Consider the following 24,773-nt stretch of genomic DNA (forward strand, 5'->3'; position numbering starts at 1 on the left):
ATGGAGATTGTAGTGAGTAAGGTCGCTGAACAGTGTGCAGTTATTGACTAAATTTGAGGCTATCAGATCAATAATAAATTGTTACAAAAGACTATAGCATATCAAAGAGACAACAGCAAAACAAGCAGGGGTGTAGTACTTTTAGAAACTCTACCAAGCTTGCAACAAACATTTAATACAGAGAACTGTAAGAGCTAATCTTAAAACAAGTATTTTTCTATGACCTTCTTCACGATTTAAATACCTTGATTATCGGCAATTAAAACGACGCTCTTGAATTTCATATTGGAATATCATGCTTTCATATATTTTATTTTCTGTTATATGAAAATCTTTTTTTCTCTTTTTCAGTATGTGGTTAGTGTAGGCGCTGATTTGGCTTCCAACTATCGTTCTAAATATTGTATCTGGACAAGTATAATCGAATTTTAAAACTTTGGTCAGTTATCTCCCATTTTCCATGTGCCGTTGCATACTGCATTAGGACAAGTTCCATTTATTAACATTTTTGAAGATGCAGCTGTGTATCTAGAAAAGAACCACTATTTTTTTTAAAGACAAAGGTAACATCCATTAAGGGAAACAACATATCTTTTTTTATTTCAATTTAATGTTTTCAACAAACGATTGTTACTTGATCCATAACAAAAAGTAACACATGTTATATGAATACAATTCAAGCTCCACACAATGATTGACGTGTTCTTTTTTTTAAACTTTATAGTTATTTTCAAAGATACATATAGATGGCGCTTTTGAAGAGGTTGGTAAATGCAATAAAACACAAACATATATAAAATACATTATAAAAATAGGAGTGTGTGGTATGATTGTAAATGAGACAACTATCCACCAATATTACATAGTATCGATATTTCCTTAAGTTTCGGTCTAATAATATTAGAATGACGATTGACTTTTAGTAAATAAATGTATGTCATTCTATTAGGGAAAAGAAATAATTTTTGCATAATGTCTCAATCACCTATCTATAACAATTATAAGTAACTTTTCGATGATAGTGTTGGACTCTTTAATTATGTGCATTTGTGAATTCAATGATTTGTGAATTCAATCATTAGACTCCCCTATTGTTGAAGCAGGCGGTTTTATATATTTATGGTTATGTCCGTCCGTTCGTCCTTTCGTTACACTTTTGTATCCGCTTCTGCTCTTGAACCGCTGGACAGACTTTTGTGAAAATTTCACAGAATCTACTCACATGATTTACTTTGCACTTCTTCTTTCATTCCTTCATCCGAGTGATGGTTAGGTTTTATTGATGGATGACATGGAGTTGTCATAACTGAACACTACAGTACACATTTGTATTCTGCTTCTGCTCATAGAAACCCTTAATCAGAAGTTAATAAAAATTTCTCAGACTCTTCAACATTTCATATATTTGTGCAATTGCTATTTTGTTTTTTTATCCGAATCAATTTTGAGTTTCCTAGGCAAATCATGGACTTTTTTCGTAAATTTATCTGGGGGAAACCAACTTCTCCTAAACCCCTTATCAGAATTTATCAAAACTTTTCAGAATCTTAACCATATAACATGCTTTATTTGTGGTGTTTCCCTAAGCAAAACAAGGACTTTCCCATTGCTTTATGTGGAGGTGGGGATAATTTTGTGAAATTTACACGCACTTCTTCTAGTTTCATTATAATGAAGAGAAGAATACGTCATCGTTACTATAAAGACCATGTCTAGCGAAATGTATATCTTTGAATTGTTGAATTTCTCAAGTAAGTCTGTATATATCTGAATACCATAACGTCGAAACGGAATTTATAACGGGTATTATAACAGTGTATGTAAAGCAACAACACGTTTAGTTACTGTTTAGTCAAACGATTGCAATGACCATACTAATAAACAGATACTAAAATGTATCTACAGATACCATGTACAGTTGCATCACATGGAATTCTTCATTTAGAAGATATTAAAGACAAAGCGTCAATTTGAATTCGTCACTGTTAGATCATAAGTAAAGTACTTGTTCACGTCGGTCCGGTTTTACTTGTCTGTTTGTTGAACATTTTTGTAAGAACTTGTTTTACTTGTTGTGCAGAACTCCGACGTCTTGGTTTATTTTCAACCAATTTTCGTCTTTTTATTTCGCGATGAAGTTCTTGGAATAGTTCTGGAATTTCACTACCAGCTTCACTTGCTGATGTTTCGAAAAACGCACATGCCATATCAGTCGCGAGCTTTTGTCCTTCGGCTGTACTGATTAGTCTTTCGTGGTGGAGATCAGATTTTGAGCCAACTAAAACACATTGTACATTAGTCTTTTTTGTATCATCAATATATTGTTTTATACTTGTTATATCCTCAAAACTCTGACGATCATTTATAGCATAGACAAGAACAAATCCATCTGCCCATCGAACACTACCCTCACGATGAATAGTCTCATCCTACAGTAGAACAAAAAAACGTCGGTTATATACTATAGTAATTACATTGTTTTATTTGTAGCTATACTATCAATTAAAGGGAAAATCCAAGAGTGGTTGTCTTTGTATTTATAATTACATTTTTATTTGTAGCTATACTATCAATTAAAGGGAAAATCCAAGAGTGGTTGTCTTTGTATTTATAATTACATTTTTTTATTTGTAGCTATACTATCAATTAAAGGGAAAATACAAGAGTAGTTGTTTTTGTACTATTTCTTGATTATTTGAGATTTGCCTAGTGCACGTCTTAAAATCATCTGTTTGCGTTTGTAAAGTAAGCAATAGAACTAATTCGCAAGAAGATGAAAGACCAAAAGCTATGTCGAGGACAAAACAACCTTTTAATTGAAGTTCATTAATATTTCAGCAACAAATACATTTATAGTGCATATATTTGAAATGACACACAAGAGTTTAGTTTTCTATCAAAATTTCCTAAACAGAAGGTTACTTCTACATGGAAGTAACCGCCTCGGTGGTCTCGTAGTAGCGTGTTCGTCTCGAGTGCGGGAGGTCGTAGGTTCGAACCCCGACCGGGTCAAACCAAAGACTTTAAAATTGCTATTTGCTGCTTTGATGTGTCTGGGTAAGGTGACATGTCTTCCTGTGGACTGTTAACTTGTGAACTAGCACGTTAAAAATCCAGCTCAGCGTGTCGGTCTAGTACAAAGCAGAGTTAATATTCATATTACATTAACATGATCTCGTCCTGAATATGCATATCAATGTGTCGCTGGACGTAAAGAAGCCATCCATCATCATCATCTACATGGAAGTAACAAAACAAACCCTCCGAAGGTAAATTGAACGTGTAAAGTTTTACGGTCATCGTCATACTGAGTATATATATATATATATAAGTCTGGAGATTTGCACAACGATACTAATATAAGATGGTATTATACGAAGATAATGTTAATAAATCGTGTTGACAAATATTTCGGCTTGACAAATAGCCTTCTTCAGTGTCAATTATTTTAACAATACTGATTATATGTATAGACAATAATAGTGCATTGACTTGACATATTAACGATATAAGGATGAGGCTTAGAAACGGGGAAATGCGAGGCTCTGCCGAGCTTTTTCCCCGTTTCGGGCCGAATCCTTATATCGTTGATATGTCAAGTCAATGCACTATTATTGTCTTTATACTGCAATCTAAAAAAAAAACATTTTCAATTTTTGTTTAATGTGTTAATGTTATTATTTGATTTGAATATTTGGAAACTTCCCCTTTTATAAAAAGGCCTCATATCATGCAGTCGGAGAAATATACAACACAATGAAATGTACATTACCTGTTAAAACCCGCAATCGACGGTGAACGAATTTGTTTGAGAATGAACTAAAATATCAACAATAAGCATAAAACAATGATTTATAGTTTGCAAACCAAAAAAATTAACAAGTGAAATGTTTTTTTTCTAAAAATTGCAAAAGAAATAAGTTTGAGTCGTATACATTGGAAACAAGAACAGGTTGAATAGGTCGTATGAATAATTAATTATAATTTCGGCAATTTCTATTTAAATATTCATGAGGAAAAGTGATATCAGGTCAGTGACTGTATATGACATAGAAATATACGGTCAACGCATTTTGACTGCTCAAATAGAACGAGTGCAGTATAAATAAAAATAGATCAATAATACAGGTAAGTTTTGGTCTATTGATTTAATCCAAAATCCTGAACATCATAATATAAAACAAAACTCAATACTCAAATATACGTGACTGTGTATATTTACATCCCAAAATGAGTGAAAAATAAAACTTAGTATTTTCTATTGATGCCGTTTGGATGATGTACATTTAGTTCCTTTATCCAAAAGCTTTCCCGAACCTGTCGCTGGGCATCACTCCAGTGAATGTTCTGTTCAATCACTAGGATCTTCATGCGGTTCAAGTCATCAAGTGTGTGACCAGACTGTCTGAAATGCTGAGAAACTGGGAGAAGTGGCTTCTTAGAGATATCACTCCTATGGCCATTGAGGCGTTTGTGGAAAGGCTGCTTTGACTCACCAACATATTGGAGGCCACAAACCGAACATTCTAGAATGTAAATAACATTCATACTTTTGCAGTTAACATTGCAAAATATCTTATAGTTATTTTCGGTTGCCTTACTGTGAAAAGTTGATGAGTGATGCATCTGTAGGCAGCATTTGCAGCGTTTTTCATCACACGAACGACATTCTCCAGAAGTACTTCTATTATCAGACACTTCAGCCCGCACCAGCAGGTTACGCAGACTATTGGGTTGCCTAAAAGCTATCATGGGAGGCTCGGGAAAAATCTTGGATAGTTTGGAATTCTTTTCAACTGTTTTCCAATGCTCACGAATGACACCGAAGCTGTTTTTGAGAGATGGGTGGTAAGTAAGAACACATGGAGTCCTTTTATTTTTCATTTTATATTTGTATTCTAACAGTTTACTCCTTGGAATAGTTTCCGCTTTCTGAAAGCCTTTTTGGATAGTTCTGTGTTTGTACACAGTCACGTATATTTGAGTATTGAGTTTTGTTTTATATTATGATGTTCAGGATTTTGGATTAAATCAATAGACCAAAACTTACCTGTATTATTGAGCTATTTATACATATAATCAGTATTGTTAAAATAATTGACACTGAAGAAGGCTATTTGTTAAGCCGAAATATTTGTCAACACGATTTATTAACAACATCTTCGTATAATACCATCTTATATTAGTATCGTTGTGCAAATCTCTAGACTTATATAATTCTTTTCCTTATCTGCACTGTATCGTCTATTCTAGACGATCCGGTACATAGTAAATTTGCTGGTTGGTCCTTTTTATAGACTTCTATATATATATATATATATATATACTTTGTATTTTTGTTACAGATGATCCTGGACATGTTCTGTCCGTCGTTGGATGTCGAACTACCTCGTTTCCATGTTAAAACGAACTAATGCTACATATGATACCGTACCAAAACAGCTTAATGTTACGAAGCACTTGAGTTTCAACAACCATTGTGAATAGTATTCATGCTACTCCTTTTTTTTCATTCTGTGTAATGTTTGCGGATTTAACATGTTTCTTTTTTAAATGAACAAGATACTGTCCCTTTTCTTATCAACTATTTGCTTCTGCTTTGGTATCTACAATCAATCATGATGATATTTATATTGACCTTTGGGTTATATATGAGTCCAATAATGTTTGAAAAGTACTTTGTGTTGATGAAAATACAGAGGAATGAATAATTTTTCTCACTTATCATGAGATTTTGCAAGCAATGAAGATTTCACTTACTTGACCAGCAGTGTCTAAAATTTCCATGACAACGTTTTCGTCATCTACAACACTGTGATGTTTGTATGTACATTCTGAAAAGAACAGTAGACTTGTTTCTATTTCCAATTTTGTAAATAAACTTTCTAGCATTTGATGTTTTTTACCACATAATATTTTGTCCGCCTGACTGTAGCACTAAATACGTGCTTTGGTAATAGCCTTTAAAACCTTTGCTGCTATGAAAGCAACAGGCAAATGATGTAGCTAATTCAAAGTCATGAGAACTGATTTATAAAAGTCGTTAAAGATTTGAGGAAAATACATCAACGTAGCAGATCTCAAATTTGAGACGTTTTCTTTGCCATCAATGCTTTTAATGCATTGAGTATTAAGCTTTATCAAGATAAAATAAATTATTATGAGTGAAAAACATATAATTCAGATTACAAGTACTAAGATATAATTATTTTAAAGAAATTGTTCTGTATATAACAAAGATTACAATCAATTCCTAAATTGAAAGGGATTTGAACCTAAGCTAAGCGGACGCTGCATGTAAATACTTTATACAACTCCTTGTTTACTCTGTATTTTCAGTAATATAGCAAATATTTATCAACTGGTGTTTTTGAAATCCAAAACTTCTTTTAAAAGAAGAAAGTTAATTTGGTGCCCTTTTTTATATCATATAGTTCGTTAAGTGTTGGTAGTTATACATCCTTGGCTTTCATTTTTTTTTGCTATGAACGTTCTTGGTGAAGGTAAATTAAGAAAAGCGGTTCAAACGCAACAAATTTATATAAAGTGTTAGTTTCATTTTTTTTAATACCATCTATAGTAAAGACTATGTCCAGCAGTATACAACGTACCTAATGTTGGGTCATATTCCCAGATAAAACGTCTTGTTAAATATCTAACTACCAATGCTGAAAAAAATAATAAGAGAAATTCATAAACAAGGTAAGTTATGCAATATTGACCATGTTTGATCTTGTATGACTCAGAATTTAATTTATGAGAATTTTGCCTTACAAAAATCAGACATTTTCATGCTTGAAGAAACCGAATCATACGCATCAAAATATGTATATTAAACCAATGTAATACAGAAATATCACATCACCATTTTACTTCGACATGTGTCAACAAATTATAAGCCAATATTTCACTGCTGAGGTTCAGATTAAAGGATATATAAAGTTCATGCACAAAAAAGATATTAATACATAATCCGAAAGCAAATAGGCGGTACAAGAAATGACGCAGACATTTCCGTAAAGGGATTTTGAAACAGGAAGTAGAGTTCCAAATAACAAATAATCGACCCAGTGTCAAATTTTCATTAAAATCCTATTTTGTTAGCAAACTATTGTTAATGGAATGGAGTTACAACTATTTTACGTTGAAAGCATATTTATTCTTCAAGAAAGAGAGGAAAACAATGAAGATCAGAGTATTTATTCGATAACAAAGATAAACTAGAAAATGTCCTAAAATTTTCCTGTTTAAATATTTTAGTGCTTGTGTTCTAATCCATCTAATTACATAATATCCATTAGAAAATAGTATAAATAAAATAGAAGATGTAAAAATATATTTCGTGTTTAAATGTTTGTGTGCTTGTGTTCTAACCCATATAATTACAAAATATTCAAATTATGCTATCTGTTTGTAGGACTTCCAAAATATTCTTATTTATTTTTACTAGTAAGATAAAACGTCCTTTGATTATGTTTGTTTGGCTTTCAAGTACATGCATTTCAATTTAGTATTTCCGATTGCAAGTAAGATTACAATCGGTACAGATACCTAGTATTTACATTACAAATATCTTTGTCATCTGTTAATTTAACTTTTAAAGTATTACAGGGTGTGCCATACAGAAATGTTATGATTATATATAATTGCAGTTGCACACCGCAAATTCTTTAGGAAACTGGGAACATTGTATTTAGAATTCAAACAACTTCTGATGTGGTTCGTGAAGATATGATTTTGATTTAGTGATAACTATATTGGTCAATGATTCTAGCAGATGTTTTAGAATAAAGAATTTGTTATAACGTGTTCTGAAATATATAACTCAGCAAAACATTTACACTTGTCAATACCTCAATATCTAAATGGAACTCCTACTATTTCATGTGATAAAAAGAGATGTTGGTTAACCATCAACGAGACAGCAACCAAACAAATGAAATTTTTTCTGATGTAAAAGTTGTGTATCGTTTATGTTTCTTTACAGTTAATTAGAAAAAGCAATCACCATCTTACTTAAAAAGTTTGTTTTTTAAGTGTTAAAATTATTACATTCTAAAATTTTAATTTGACTGACCGAATATAATGCCGTTTGTTTTGGACAATTATTTCAAACTGTGAAGCTGAATGTGTTCTCCATGCTCCGAGTCTGCTGACGTTTCAAAAATAACGTAAATAAATAATTAAAAAAAAAAAATGAAAAATGGGAATAAAGCTTTTACCTAAGTTTTTCGAAATTAATCTTTTTTTTTTTCAAAACTGATGGGAAAATGAACATATAGTTTACGCTCTGAGTTTGTAATAAATGTACACACAATATTACATGTTATTCAAATTAAACATTTTGGCGTTAAGGGTTCCTTTTTCATAAAAGCTTTAAATGATCGTGTGTCATCCTCAATCTTGGATGTAAAAACAGCAGAAAACAAACGGTCTAGATCTTTAATAAAATATGCAAATTTTGAGAGAGGAAGGCAAAACATTTGTAAGACTTTGAATCTAAATGAAGAAATTTATGTGTTTTATCTTATTATTTCGAATATTTCAAAATAAATTTTCACCGTAGCTAAATACGGGAGATAACTAAGTTAATCGAACTTTTATAAAGGAATATACAATAAAATGTATTTTAGCAATTATATGTTTTTCTTTTCATTTTCTGAAAGAAAAAAAAACATAACAAAAGCTTTCTTCTCGTGTTTTATTTTCCAATTTTATCAGCTTTTTTTCATTCTTTACATATAATTGGTTTCCATGTATAATGTATACAAAATCTGACATATTTGAATAACCTGTACTTTTCATTTAAATTCTGATAACAAGCATAATATGAACTAAATTTTGGCAAAGTATTACAACAATATATCCAAATCTAGACCCTCGTCTACTTTTAGGACCACAAAAGGGTCCCCCTTTTCAACGAATGCATGATATAAAAGACAACAAATCGTACTATATTTTATTATTAGGAATTTGTACATGGCAGGTACCATTTTTATTTTCCGGAATGTAGTAAGAATATTAAGATACTAAAAGGCTTTCCGTAAATGTGTATTTGAAATTAAGAACATGCATGTGATCTTAATGGGCGTCACACCATCAATAAATGCGTGCAATTATTGTAAACGACTATATAAAAGTCTTTTCTTCTCATAAATTATCTTGTTAAACTTGCACTTTGCACTCCCGCATATTTGATATTTATTTAAACATTGAAATAGCTTATATATCACTTGCATTCATTTAGTGGTACACGTTTTGAAATACTTTTAATTTTGTTCTTGTTTTATACCTCTGGTGGTATAGGATAGTAATTTTCGCCATTGGTTGCGTATAATAAGACTGAAAACAGCTTAGCAAACAAAAATAATGAATATATAACAAATTAAAATCGTTAAATTTCGGACTGAATATTGACTAAAATTATACTTTACAAAGATGAAAATCCAACAAAAATTTTAGTAATTTAGAATTGAACTAAAAAAATATCAAGACGTTCGACCATGATACAAACCCTGTAACTGGTTGGTAAATGGAACAAGCGACCGCCATTATTATTTCACAGTGCTGTAAATGAGTTCTTGTTAGAAATTGAAATTAAACTCAAATAGCTTCACATTTTGATATACATGTTTTATGCAGATGTTCAAATAATAAGCAACCAAGATGTATGTTAAGATGTGCAAATGTTCAACTTTAAATGTTTTATCTAGTAAATTACGTATAATTAAAAACCTATAAATAAAATGAAATTTATTGTAATCCAAGATCTTAAGAATTCAAGTACACCTAAACCACACTTTCTTTGTTAACATATTTTTATTATTTTATTACACATTTCACGCAAATGTTACATGCACTTGAAAGGTGCAAACTTTAATTCATAGGATTAAATACAAATTAAAAAGTGAATAGAAAAAGTATGGTATTCTTATTAAGAAATTGGACACTATTTGTCACAACTGAGAATTGTGTTCTGCAATATTTGCGCAATATTTATGAAATAAAATACAATTAGATGTATTTTCTTTAAAATGACACATAACTTAAACTTCTAAATCATGGGATGGATGGTTCAATTTATGTTATATTCAAAGTTACAGCTGTTAATTCTTTATTCGAAACGATTATTTACTAAGAATATGGAGGTCACATTACAACTGTTCAAATAAAGCTTGCATATTTTGAAATCTGAATACTATCTGCACGGTGGACTAATTAAACCTGTCATAACCAACCTTACCAAGACTAATATTACGGCAATGCATATAACATCCATAAATAATTTCGACAAAAATCAGAGGAGGGGAAACCAAATGTAAACTTGACCAGTAACTCATCATAGTAGACTCACATACATTAAAAATCAGCTCAATATGTGAAGGCGTTTAGAAAAAAGTCCGTATAACTGTTCATTGGAAATCATTTATTCCAGAATTACCGATGGAGACATTGAATATACACAACCGATTTAAAACCTTACGGGGGATCATAAAATGAATTAAATACCTACAACCTAAGGTAGATACCACCATGACTATGAAAGTACCCATACATATCAAATACAGTTAAATAATCCTGTTGTTCAAAACATTTCATACAATTTCCATTTGAAAAAAAATAATACTATATAAATAAAAGCATGCACAACCATTAATTTTAAACATTTTTACTTTCGCATAAGAAACCGACGGCCCCAGGAATTCAGATAAAAAACAACGAGTTTGAAATTGTAATAGATTTATGTGCGTTTCCAGCAAAATCTTTCTGAATTGTAAATTGTGCGCTGACAATATGACAATTGCTCTATAGCCATACTGGCCAAAACATGCTCAAGCATAAGTTAATTTGCTTCAATATATGTCAATGATGGGGAGGAAAGACAAGGAACAAACAACTAGAACCTACAACAAAAAGAAGTGAATAAAACGGGAAAATCAAAGTATTTGAGTAAATATTGCACCAAAATAATCCAATTGACAGACAAAACAAAAGAAAAAGAAAAAAAAACTAAAAAACAAAAACAAAAAAAACCCCGGTTCAGATCGATGTTCATGTGGTTGACCATAGACTACAACAATCAATCACTGTTATCGTAATTGACGACAGGGATCTGATAATATAATATTGTAATTATTTTAACGCATGATAACATTAAATGTTACTAATCATTTTTGCATCGTCGAAAAACAATAACGATAATTCAGCAAGGTTATGGTTCAAAAAGGGCATTCTCATTACACTCCATACCCTCGTCTTCCTTCAAAACTCTATTGTATATTGTTTTTAAGTAAGTAAAAAGGAAGGGTGGTCATTACACTCCATACCCTCTTCTATCTTAAAACTCTATTTTATGTTGTTCAAGTGAAGGGGGTTCAATACACTCCATACCCTCCATTTACTTAAAAATTATATTGTATCTTGTTTAAGTAATAAAAAAAAACAACATTGTCCTGAAACATGAAAAATGCTTGTTTTTGGTCCTTTTTGGCCCCTAATTCCTTAACAGCTATGACAATAACCCCCAATATTAATCCCAAACTTCCTATTGTGGTGTGGAATCTTGTTCTAAAATATTGACTAAATAAATATCTCTTATACTCAAGTTATTGTCTTAAAACAAGACAAATAATTATTTTTGGCTCCTTTACCGCTAAGTTAATAACCCCCAAAATCAATCCCAACCCTCCTATTGTGGATTGGAACCTTGTACTAAAATTTCTCACACATCCATACACTTACACTAAAGTTATTGTCTGCGAACCAATTTATTTTCCATGAACCAGTAAAGCTGACCTTTTTTGGCCCAACACCAGGCAGACAACACCATAACATAATACTACGGCAAATAAATTTGCGGCGTATAAAAACTGTAAAAATCAGTCGGAAAGGGCTTGACTCTTCAGATCGGAGCTAACAAATACAAAAGACATAATGTACCGATCTAAGGGTAATCCGCTAGTGCAAAGCTCAATTTTTATTTAAAATAGTACAATGCACCAGAAGTTTTAATAAATACCTGTTCGCCAGTTTTCATTTTACTTTACATTGTAAAATGTATTGAACAGTACTAATTGTAAATACTTTAAGCCTTAATATGTTCATATATGAAAGAAATGGCTTTTCATCACTAAATTATTTAACTGCATTTTAAACGTAACAGTATACGTTTATATATTCCGGAATTTCATTTTGCACGTACCCTCTCTTTTCAACAGTACAAATCAAATTATATGTAATTGTTGTCCTTTGTTTCATAATTCTTTACCTTTTTTTCACCGAATTCCTATATTATTTATTTATTTTAACCATTATTCTTTATTCCTTATTTTTTGTCTATTTTTTACCCTTGATTCTAAATTCTGGAAACCCCATCCAAACCCTCACGTATGAGCGAATTCATAGTTGGATCTTACACATGAACATGAGTATCATACTGGTAATAGTATGTTCTACGCCTACATCTGCTTATTAAGCTGATCGTGATTTTTAAGGAACACAATTTAAAAGCACGGTACTTCGCAATGAAATAAGATACACTACCGAAAAATACATGTAATGAAATGCAAAATGGAATGTAAACTATCATACCGACTGTTTTAAAGACTACAAGCCTATTAAACTGAAAGAGATCTTTAAGGAATATAATTAGAAAGCACGATAATTACCGATGAAATATATAAAACCACCATCGTCCTGATCATGCATGAAATATTTGCCACTGGACGATAAGGAAACATCAATCAATTATGACACACATCCGAAAAATACAAGTACTGAAATGCAAATAGTAAGGTATCTTTATCACATAAACTACCATACCTACTGTTTTATAAATCTATAAATCAAAGGCAACATAAATACACAACAAGTCCTTATGAAACCATTCAACAGTACTTCACATGCTAATATTTTATTTGTTAGGTAAATTTGACCGATTTACGGCTTCAGTAGAGGTAGTTTTGTTTGAATTTTAAATAAATATCAAAGATGCCTCTCTCAAATGATTCTTTTAATACACGCATCTGTCTATGATCTAACTTTCTCAAAACAAACGTCTTACAATGTCTAACAGTCTCTTGGGATAAACAAGTTTGAAGATGGATGTCAAGAATGGAAAGCGATGTAAGGTTAATGACAGAGTGGTTATAGTGAAATTATGATAAAGCAAACAAATTGAGAAAATTAAAGAAAAACAATAACTATGAATAATGAATGCATTACGGAGAAAAAACTTTTGATTACAATGAACTACCCTAAAACAATTTGGGTATACTTATATATGCTCTGCGTGGCAGTCCAGTGTCGATACTCAATACCATTGAGTTTAAGGTTGAATTCGAAAATCAAAAAGTTTGAGAATGCATATACGTAAAATATCCATGACATTTTATCCGCTGTATTTCTCGGTTTAGGAAGTATTGTATTGTGGCTTATGATAGATATTGCCTTTTGGTATACAGAGAAGACATTTTGTTGTCTTCAATCCCACTTTCCAGTCAAAGTCAATGTACATGTAAAGGTACAAAACAAAACATGTCGTATTTTGTATTCCTTATAATACACATAATAGGGTCAAGATTTTTTATATATATAAATCAATATTATTCAAGTGTTTCTACTAATTTTCAGTTGATACAAACCATTTTTTCTCTCACTTTCCTTCTGAAACAATTAACAGAAATTGCCATTTTCTTTGCGTTTTACAGAAAACTACGAATGCATGCCTTTGAATTTTTTTAAACTGGTTACTATAAGTTATGAATTGGCGTATACATGCATATACTTTGAATATTAACTTGTTGAGTCATTTTCTTCCGAAACTAACAATCTTATTGCAGCGGTATGCAAAACAGTGTCAACGAACCAGAAATTCAATTTACCGAGTAATGAACGCTGATAATGATTTGAAGATTTGAGAAAGATAAGCATAATTTAAGTACCTATATTATTGAGATGAAATCAACAAGGCGTCTTGTTATGTATTTACTTCAGTGGTTGTGTTGTGCGCAGTACAATCGACGATTACATTTAGATGAGTTTCGTACCCAATTTACTTTCCACGACTTGGTTGCACAAATGGATTGATTACTTTGAAATAATCTTGCAAAAAAAATGTACAGTAACGTTCAGTAACCAGTGTAACTATATTCCAGAATATTTATTTCGTTTGGAACTTATATAATGAAGGAAATTCTATTTTATTACACATTCTTGATTCTTCAAATACAAGGACAACAAAAAACCAGAGGAGTGACACGGGGGTTCTAATTCCCCAAATCCCGTTTTTTTTTGGTTATTTTCCCATTTTCCACTTTTTTCTCCTTCTTTTCCCAAGATCCCATTTTTTTTATCCCTATATCCCACATCCCCACTTTTTTATCCCCTATATCCAAGAGCCCTACTTTTTTATCCTCTAATCCCGCATCCCCACTTTGTTTTACCCCCTATATCCCACATTCCAAAAGGGTTTCATCTCCCTCAAAAACAATAAACGATCAATTGTTCATTAAGTCGCAAAATATAAGAGTTGCGATGGTTTTGGTCTAAAATTTTGGTACCTAAAAAGTACTTTTCTGGTTGCGTTAAAATCAAAACTAAGAATTTTATGTGAACATAAAGATTTTGCTTCTTCAACAGCATAATCCCGTTAAACGAGAACTGGCTCCATATATAGTTAGTGATACTTTGTACATATTATTTATCGATTGATTGATTGTTGTTTGCTTAACCTCCAGAGGCAAATATTTAATGCATATTAAGTATAATACATATTAAGAAGAAGAACACGATGACAAGCTCTAACCGGAATATAAATTTTCATTTTGTTTGAAGTGCAACATCAGTTATTATGATTCAGTGCAAAACCTGAGAGTGTATGTGCTCGAGAGAATCGATTGATAGATCTTCCAACACTATCTTAACAACTGGAAAATGTAATCAAGTTCATAAAAGTACTATAATCATGCTTCTTTATGTACAAAGTAAATCGGCCTTATTAAAACCTATTTATTTAGTCCCAAGTCGATAATTATATTACGTAACAAATAACTGCAGTTCGTGTATTTGCATATAAAAGACATTTAATATTTCATTTAAAGCAAAGTGTATTTTTAGACAGTCTGACATGCTGTTGTGGTACTTAGATTTTATTCCTTTCAAGTATATAGTACTTATCATTTTTGAGTAGAGATCTCTCTAAAGGTTGAAAAATAAAAGGGAAATAAACATCAGAAATAATTATTCATCAAAAGATTTAACTGTAATAGTGTTGGAACAATTTTGGTTAAGGTCGTATCGATTATTGCACAAAATACGCAATATATTCTTGATTTACTCGCTTTGAATGTATATGTCCGAAAATCCTTTAAAATTGCTTCAATAAGTGAGTTTCAAAATAGTCGAGGTGTTGATATTTTCTCCCAAACCTCTCTGAATTAACTTTGTACATATAAGTAGCATGGATGTCATGCGTACAGTAATTGTGCCAAATGCAACCAGTTGGATAAATATTTCAGTACTGTACTCAATGAATTTTTTCGCAAGTTATATCATAAACTTATTTTACAAATACTAACTGCCAGAATCTGCTGTTCTTATGTCTAAACCATATGCATGATTTGTCATAATAACACCGAGTTTTAAAAAAAAAATGTGTGAATTTTGACAGAGACTTTATCTAAGAACTACCATTTTTACACAAATCTCCAAATAACAATTGAAATTGGAATTATTGTAATAGTTATGTAAGACACATGATGTGTTAGGCTCTGATCCTGTCCATAATATGATAGTATTATATTAGGATCTAGTTTTTCTTTTTTCCAATCATTTTATGCAGAATATTGTTGTAAATAATGCCCTTTATGGGTTCTTGATTAGATTAATAAAATTCTTAACAAAAACATTCAGATATGAAAATCATTGCTGAGGTTATTGACTTGGGACATGCAATAGGATTGAACTTGATTTTTGAAATCTAATTCCTTTTTTTAATCTTGAACAGTAAGTAGACTGACAAAAAGAATATAAGTATAAGATACACACTGAAGGCGTTACCCGAAAGGGTGTACTATAGTATCTAATTTACACCAAGATATTATTGTCAATGCAGAATGATAGTTTTCAATAATTCAAGAGGGGGTCTTTCAGCGATTTGATCATATGTTATTGAAAAGCATGATAAATGCAGGATATCCAATTTCATTTAACGAACTCTTGGTGTAAATAAAATAACATCGCATACAAATCAGTACAATAAAAGTTCTAAACCGAAAATAACAGTATATATATAATACAAATAACAATAAATGGGGAATGTGTCCATGGGACACAGATGATGCCCCCGCTTGCATATCATATAAAGTTATAAAGGGACATAAATGAAGAACGGTAAAAGTGACGCTACCCAAATTTGTACTTGATCTGAGTTTTGTGGTAATAAGTATTGTGTATAAGTTTCATAAAATTTGGTTGAGGCTTAAGTTAGAGAATGGAAACGAAATATTCAGCAATTTTTCCATTTGTAAAGGGGCATAACTCTAGAACGGTTAAAGTGACGCCACCAAAATTCAACCTTGATCTGTGTTTTGTGGTAATAAGCATTGTGTATAAGTTTCATAACATTTGGTTGAGGCAAACTAAAGTTAGAGAACGGAAACCAATTTTGAGACGTACGTACCTTCGTACGTTCGTACGTACGTCAGACGGACAAGGGTAAAACTTAATGCCCCCTCCGCTACGGCGGTGGCATAAAAACACACAATTATAGACAAAACAATGACAAACATTAATATACCGCAATACAGAATGCTCGCAGTTACGGAAAGCAAGCTCAAAGATAAATGCATTTGAACAGGACCCTTGTCCACGTAGCAAATGTTAAGAAAACTGGTATTGTATGGCCGTTTCATATAAGCTCTAAGAAGATATGAACATGACTGGGAATGGTTGGACAATGGAGAGAACATGTTATATGAAGAATTGACCAATGGATGGCATTGATTTAATTCGATTCGGTCGTAACGGTTTTGGGTATTGCCCAGGTAAAAAAAAAGGAAATACCCAGCCAACACCAAAAGTTAGGAAAGATATATATATATATCGTTTTCAACGTAAATCCGCTAAGTTTTATCATTAACAACTAAAATAAATGAAATCTAGAAGTCTGTAAAAAATGTCCCACTGTGAAATTTACATAGCGCACTCATAATGATTTTATTTAATTCATACGATCTATTTTCACATTTTTGAATGTTATCCGATACAATTTAACTTTAAAAGATTTATTTGAAAAGAAAGGTTATATCTGGGATCAATTTCAGAATAAACTTATTGAATCATAAATTTACACTAAGATAAATTAAAATTCAGCAAAACTTAATTTCCCAAAGCTTTATGATCTGACGATGTCATGATATTTAAATGCAGCTGTATTTTATTATAAATTAAAGTTCTTTTGAACAGTGAAACTACCCTAAAAGTAATTTTAACCACTATCTATGTCACATGTCAATATATCTTAGTTTCAAATTCACTTTAGAATTAATCTAATTTAATAGTATATACATTAATCACAGCCTTAACGTGCATGTGTAGATGAATTGACAAATTATATTCATGTAATACCATAAATGATATAAAAAGTATGTTATCAAACTACATGCTTCGGTCGCGTAAGATGTACTAGTAATATCAGTTTGGAAGTTCGTGTGCACGACTGTCCCATTTTATCTACTCACGCTTATATATATTGGAAGTTTCACTGTAATTTCTCTATTTTTTTTTTAATTCTAAGTCCCTTTGTTTGAGTTGTGTGATATATTGGATGCTCAAGGTTTATAACAAAGCCACCCAAACACACTTCATGTCATGATACCGAGATTGAGTAATCGAAGAACCACTTTGTTCCTTTAAATATATTAAATAGTTTATTCATACATTGTTAATTCACATATAATAGTATCCCTTGCGGTTCTTCATCCTGTTATCACCTAGCTTTTTGTTTACTTTATACAAGATAAAACGTGTCTTGTGCTGATCACTAAATCTGTTTGGAGGTTTAATAATTAATATCCTTACCTTGAGAGATATTGATTAATATCTCATCATTTCAATTTGGATTATAAACATGTTTAGGAACCTGATGTTCAGTGGTTGTCGTTTGTTGATGTGGTTCATAAGTGTTTCTCGTTTCTCGTTTTTATACAGATTAGACCGTTGGTTTTCCTGTTTGGATGGTTTTACACTAGTCATTTTTGGGGCCCTTTATAGCTTGCTGTTCGGTGTGAGCTAAGGCTCCGTGTTGAAGGCCGTACGTTGACCTATAATGGTTTACTTTTACAAATTGTGACTTGGATGTAGAGTTGTCTCATTAGCACTCATACCACATCTTCTTATATCTACTCAGTAGCTTCTTCGAGTAATCGTACGTATTTACTCCTTATCACATCTTAATATAGTGGTGTTAAATGTACTGTTATCATGACAAATCCATTTCAATTATTTCATAGTTTTTTTAATGTTTAAAACTTAGTCTTCACTCAATACTGAAGATTTCATGACGATCTGTAGATATTTGTCACTTGTCGTGTTGGCCTTTGGTAGATGGGTGCCTAATTGACATTAAAATGATGTCATCTAATATTTTCATTAAACATCGATCATGATCTAGATATCTTTTAGTTATTTGTATCTTTCAGTTGTTGTCCCATTGACATATACCCAAAATTTCTTTCCCGTTGTACATTATTAATATTGATGGCCATTATTATGTCATTTTCTGGTTTTCGGATTTAAAAATAAAGAAATCTAAAAAAAAACATGGGACAAAATGTTGTTGCGCTGATGATTCAAGACGTTCAGCTGAGCTCATCACATGGACATTAAAATGAGAAATCTGGTTTAACCACTAAAAGACATGAAGGAAACATTTCGTTTCAACATATATCTTGATCTTTATATCTTTTGATATTAAGAATTGACATTTGTCTATCATCAGATCTTTAGAAACACACAGAAAAAAGACTATTCAATCATTGCTTACATGAAAAGGCTATCTCTTCTGAAATCATATGTCGTGTGATAAGATATGATACAAAGAACATTGCATAGTTTTGAACATGAAGTTGATAGATATATAATTTCCTATATCTCAGCCCAACGGATCCTGCTTTTATAGTTTTTAACCAATTATTTATTGCATGAAATTTTAATGATAGATGAACAAATATATGCAATACAATAACTTAAAATGCAGAAATATAAGAATACGAGTCCAAATACAGCGTGACCCGCTCGTACTATCACATTTCCCTGTTCAATGACTAGCAAAATCTAGATCAAAATCCTAAATTGGCTTCCAAACTAGTATCTAATTCACTTCATAATGAACTTGAAAACACAGTTTCAATTAAGTTGATGTGAGCACAGATTATATTTTACCAAAACTTAAACATAGCCGTAAACCAAAACTTTGACCTTGACAGACGGACGAACAGACCGGAAAACATGATACCCCTCTACTATCTTAGGCGGAGCAGTAAACGAATATGTTTACGCTATTATTGTCAGTTGACAGATATGCATTAATAGTATATGATCACAATACGATTAAATGCATCATTGATTTCATTGATTTTCTAGACAAATCAATCGCCTGTCATCCATATATTGGTTTTTCATGTCATTAATTTGTCGGAATAAATTTATTTAGATTTATAGGATTGATACTCCAGCCGTTGTACGTCGAAGTAAGAACGAGAAAACAGAATATATCAAGAACTATTCCGAAAATACCAGAATGGAGAAGTTGACAGTAATCAATTTCTTAAAGCAGTGGGCTTAAAATGTTCAGCTAGTACCGACATGTAAAACGGTACTTTTACACTTAGATTTGCTTTGTTTTTATATCTTTATCTTTAATTCCCGGACTAAGTGCTTGTGCATAATAAAACAGACTTATCCTGCTAAAAAAAACACACCTCACCCTCCTCATTGGTGAGCAGGGGACTTAAACAAACGGAAGGGGTTACTTGTAGATAAATAAATAAGTGTAATTTACCTGTGTTTGTATGTCAAAATGAACGCGCAAAAGGAACCAAAAGTTGCGCGCACGCGTAATGATTTTTATGTGCAAATGTTATGCATCGGAAATGACTACGGTGACTCTTAAACAAATATGAATTACACCAGGTCGTTTTAAGTATTTTTGTTTAAAGTTTCGAAAATCTGGGATAACCATTTGATATTCTGTAGAGTTTGGGGAGGGAAAGAGGTTGTTGAAAGTATTTGATTATGGCCTTCTAATAAATGAAAAGGAATAACTTTTCCCAACAAAATGCAGGAAAATGAACAAAAAAGTTGTGTACAAGAGCGTATAATAAATAAGTCGTAGCAACCGGTGAAAATTAATAATCCATGCCCAGATAATCATCCTGTCCCCATGGGCCATTGAAACTGACTGAGTAACTTAACAATCAAAGTTTAATTTTTTCACTGTTTTTATTTAGTTTGAATCTCCTTTTGGTCTCAAATTTATCAAGACTATTCGAATCTTTATTGTGCACATTTGTTAAAATGTTATAATTAAGCTCCGTTAAAGTTTCTAATCATAATGGTTTACATGCAATATGTTTTTAAAGCGTTTGGTTTCAACAATAAAAAGATAAACACAGGTCACAGAGCAAAACCATGTTACCGAATATTTGAGCATAAAATGCAGATCATCAGGTATTTTTGAACAAGCTTAATATATACTGCTTGTTGAATTGTTTTACAACCATTTCAGTGTAATTAAGAAATAATAGATTGCACATGTTCTCCTTGACTCATTTTTAGAACATGAGAAAATACATTTCTCAAATAATTACCTGTCATGTACAAATGAAGAATAATTTAAAGAAGTGGTCGAGAGAAAAATGACCAAGGATGCGAATATCTTTAATGAGCGATTTCAGCGATTTTTGTATCCATGCAGTTAATTACATCTTTCAACTCTTTTGTTTTCCTTTTGGTAAAGCGATATTGCATTTAAATAGAACTCTTTATACACAAAGGCTTAGCTTTGTTAAACTAAAGTGTTACAACTAAGTTAGTTTCATTTTAAGTTAGGACAATACATGAATAGAAGCGTTTCCCGATATTTTCTGTCTGACAGTTTTCCCCGTCCTGTTCAATCGTTTGTTCTAAAGTTTTACCGAGTTTCATAAGTAAATTTACTTTCGTTCCTTTTTATCTACTTAGTCTAACAGATTACAATGACTCGATGACAACAATTACAAAGCACGCTATGTTTTAAATTGTATGGATGACCGCTAAAATGAAAATATATAACGCTAATCCATTATCTTTTTAAATTCAAATTTTATTTTGATAGCAAAACTATGTACAAAAATGTCTCCAAAATGTACTGATAAAGAAATATGAAATCATACCTGATTTACCAACAGCACTCCGGCCTAATACCATAATCCTACTGTCAACTGATGACTTCCCTTTCCCATTTGAAGTCATACCTTTTGGCTTGCAATCCTGATTTTTCATCAAAATTTTTGACTTGTCAATACTATCGATTTAAAATAGCAAACAAGTGTTAAATTTATACACTGCACATGTTCATTAGGTTTTTACTATTAATCATATTTATAAATCATTCTTTGTGATATAGTCAGTTAACGAACGGTTCAACTTTACTTGTCACTTTAAAAATGTTATACAGCAGACGACTGTTTTTCTTCAGTTATCACGTGATAAATAAAGAACGAACACTATCAGTTGAATTGATGGTGTTGATTTTGTAATATACATGTTGTAATTATAATAGCACGTGGATAAGATACATTGCAATTACAACACACCTTGTTGCACTGTAGAACCACAATAATGATAGATTTGCATTGTTATGGGTGACGAAGTGCATTTTAATTACACTGACTTTGTACTGCTTTACTCATAAAATATTTAGTCAATTTCACGTGATACCTATTACCAAAGGACAGACATAACCATGTAAAAAAAAACCCCAAAAAAAAGAACATGAAAAAAACCCAAAGTAATAAAATACTAATTAATGTAAAAGCAAAAAATCCCATATGTAAATCAAAGATCATCAAATTAGAAAAAAATAATACAACATAAACCGAAAAAAAAACCTATACAATAATAACCACAAAATTAATAATAATAGACAAAAAAAAACAAGTATAGTCTACACATGTACAAAACATTGGTCAGAAATCTAACGATATAGACTGAACACATGTAAACCCTGTAACTTGACTTTGAATTGAAGCCTGTTTTGAAAAAGAAACACAAAATGACATTCAAAGAACATGTACACCCTTTTGTAACCACTATAAACAATGTAGCAATTTGATTCCGATTTTATGTGTAAACTTTTGTAACCCCGTAAGCAGACATAGGAATTTACTTTGTTTTAACGAAAAAAGTAAATGAAATAATTTAAAATATTAAAATATAAGGTAACAAGAATAAACTTTTGTATATCACAGTTAATGTTAGTTTTTATATTCAGATTGACTTAACTACAGTGTTACCAATAAAACCAATGTAACCCATCATTTACAAATTATAACCAAGTTTTGAGTGTACCCCGATGTTATCATTGCAAAGAGTAGCATTTGTAACCCTGTAACAGAACTTGGGAATGAATATAGAAATAAGAAGATGTGGTATGATTGCCAATGAGACAACTCTCTACCAGAGACCAAATGACATACAAGTTAACAACTAAATGTTACCGCACGGCCTTCAACAATGAGCAAAACCCATACCGCCTGTTTTGAAGCCTGTTTTTAAATTAAAAAAAATTACAATAATTCTGGTTTTAAGTAAATCGATTTTAAACAGAAACGGCCATTAAAATCTGAACAGGTCTTAAAAATCCTCATATAGCTCTTCAACTGTTTCGGTTCTTGTACATCATTGGCTTAAATTTCAAATATTCGGCTTTCAGTGTTCCTCATGAAGGTTAATCCAGAAAAGCGCTTCAGACGTATAATAATTTGTAGTTTTGTTTTCATTTTTTTTTTCTGGTAAGCAATCTTCAGTCTTTCAGCTAATTTTCAGACTTATCCACTTTTCAGACACTTCGTTTCCATTTATTTAAGATCCGTTCAGTCCATTTTCAGATTGTTTATTAGTTTTATTTACCTGTACAAAACAGCATACTGAAAAGCTATCGAATGGATTGACTGCAGGCAAAATGTTTGAACAGTGCTGAATTTACAATAAGAAAATGCATAAAAATATTACTCTTAACACGACTTACCGATTTTAGGTTTAGACTTATTCAGATGATGTTTAAAATATTAAAATGATCGTTTAAGACTAAATTTCCTTCACTGCAACCAATTTTAACCCAACAATTTTCGGATTCTATCCTTACCAAGCAGTAACCGTGGGTTTGTAACCTTGTAACTCGGTGAACGTTGTGTCTGTCCCATGCCAGGAGCTTAGCTGTAATTCAGGGGGTGTCGTGTGTTGTTGTATATCATATTATTTTATCGTTTATCGTTAGGTAAATCAGGACGATTCTTTTCTCGTTTGAATTGTTTCACATCTGTAATTCGGGGCCTTTTATAGCTTACTATGCGGTATGGGTTTTGCTCATTGTTGAAGGCCGTACGGTGACCTATAGTAGTTAACTTCCATGTCATTTGGTCTCATTCGGAGAGTTGTATCATTGGCAATCATACCACATCTTCTTATTTTTATACTGGGGAAAAAACAAACCAACATATATATTGTAAGTGAATGTAACCCTTGTAACTATTTCAACTATTGTAGCCCAGGAGTTTGTTGCATCTTGTTCTATGTGTAACCCCTTGTTATAAAAGGATATTACTTTGTAACTCTGAAACTAGATTGGAAGGTACAAAACTTTTAGAGTTCCTTAATATGTACTGAGAAATAAAGCCTGTATTGAAGCTTAAAAATAGTAACAGTCGGTTAACCTAAGAGTTACCCGTGTAACCCTGCAACTGGATTCAGAAATAAAGACGTGTTTGAAACTTAAATCAAAAAATAAAATACAAATACCATTGTTATTATAAATTATAATTTGTTCCATCTGTCTTTGAGATTAGAATGGATGATACACATCCCAATAAGCATCATTTGACACATATATAAATCGACATCTTTTCAGACTTTAAACATGCAAAGTTGATGATCATCTTTTATAAAGAACACAAATTTCGGACATATGTTATAGATTTGTTCCATTAAATAAAGTAGCTAACATAGAGTGAACTATTTTAGTTGTAATATACTAATGCAGTGTAGGTTATTTAATGTACAACTATCATAATAAAACTATAACACTAACACATGCTTCATTAAAAACGAGCATGCAAATATAAATGATTATAAAGAAGATCATAAAATATTAGCTCTATATGTTTAGTTATTTACTTCCATGCCAATATTTATCATTAATTTGCTAAACTCTGATGTTTTATTTATTGCCATGAACTTCGTGCTTAATTTCGAAACATACACTATTATAATTAACCTGCATTTAACCGTAGATAAAACAGGAATCTCGGAAATAATTTGCTCAATAATGATTTGGTTTACACACTATTACAGCTAGAATCCCATTTTTAAAAAGCTTTTACCAAACATTTTACAAGTCGCCATGCACAAATTTCCCAAAAAAGCATACTGATACGGAATATCATAACACCTCCTTGCTATTTACTCAGAAGGTTTTAGATATAGTTTTACGTCTTAAATAATACTTCGTATTT

At 31.5% G+C, this 24,773-nt stretch overlaps 1 protein-coding gene across 1 annotated transcript; it reads right to left on the reverse strand.

Annotated features, from left to right (window-relative positions):
• Window positions 1-573: 573 nt before the first annotated feature.
• On the reverse strand, window positions 574-21,755 carry LOC127706523 (ras-related and estrogen-regulated growth inhibitor-like). The gene is made up of 4 exons (XM_052211190.1): window positions 21,435-21,755; window positions 6,612-6,668; window positions 5,761-5,834; window positions 574-2,429 (listed from the first exon to the last, which is right to left on the reverse strand). The coding sequence occupies exons 1-4, from the start codon at window positions 21,541-21,543 to the stop codon at window positions 2,010-2,012; spliced, it is 660 nt and encodes a 219-aa protein (XP_052067150.1). The 5' UTR covers window positions 21,544-21,755; the 3' UTR covers window positions 574-2,009.
• Window positions 21,756-24,773: the final 3,018 nt, after the last annotated feature.

This window comes from Mytilus californianus, unplaced genomic scaffold (assembly GCF_021869535.1).
Source record: "Mytilus californianus isolate M0D057914Y unplaced genomic scaffold, xbMytCali1.0.p SCAF_6, whole genome shotgun sequence".
In the NCBI taxonomy this organism is placed as follows: domain Eukaryota; kingdom Metazoa; phylum Mollusca; class Bivalvia; order Mytilida; family Mytilidae; genus Mytilus; species Mytilus californianus.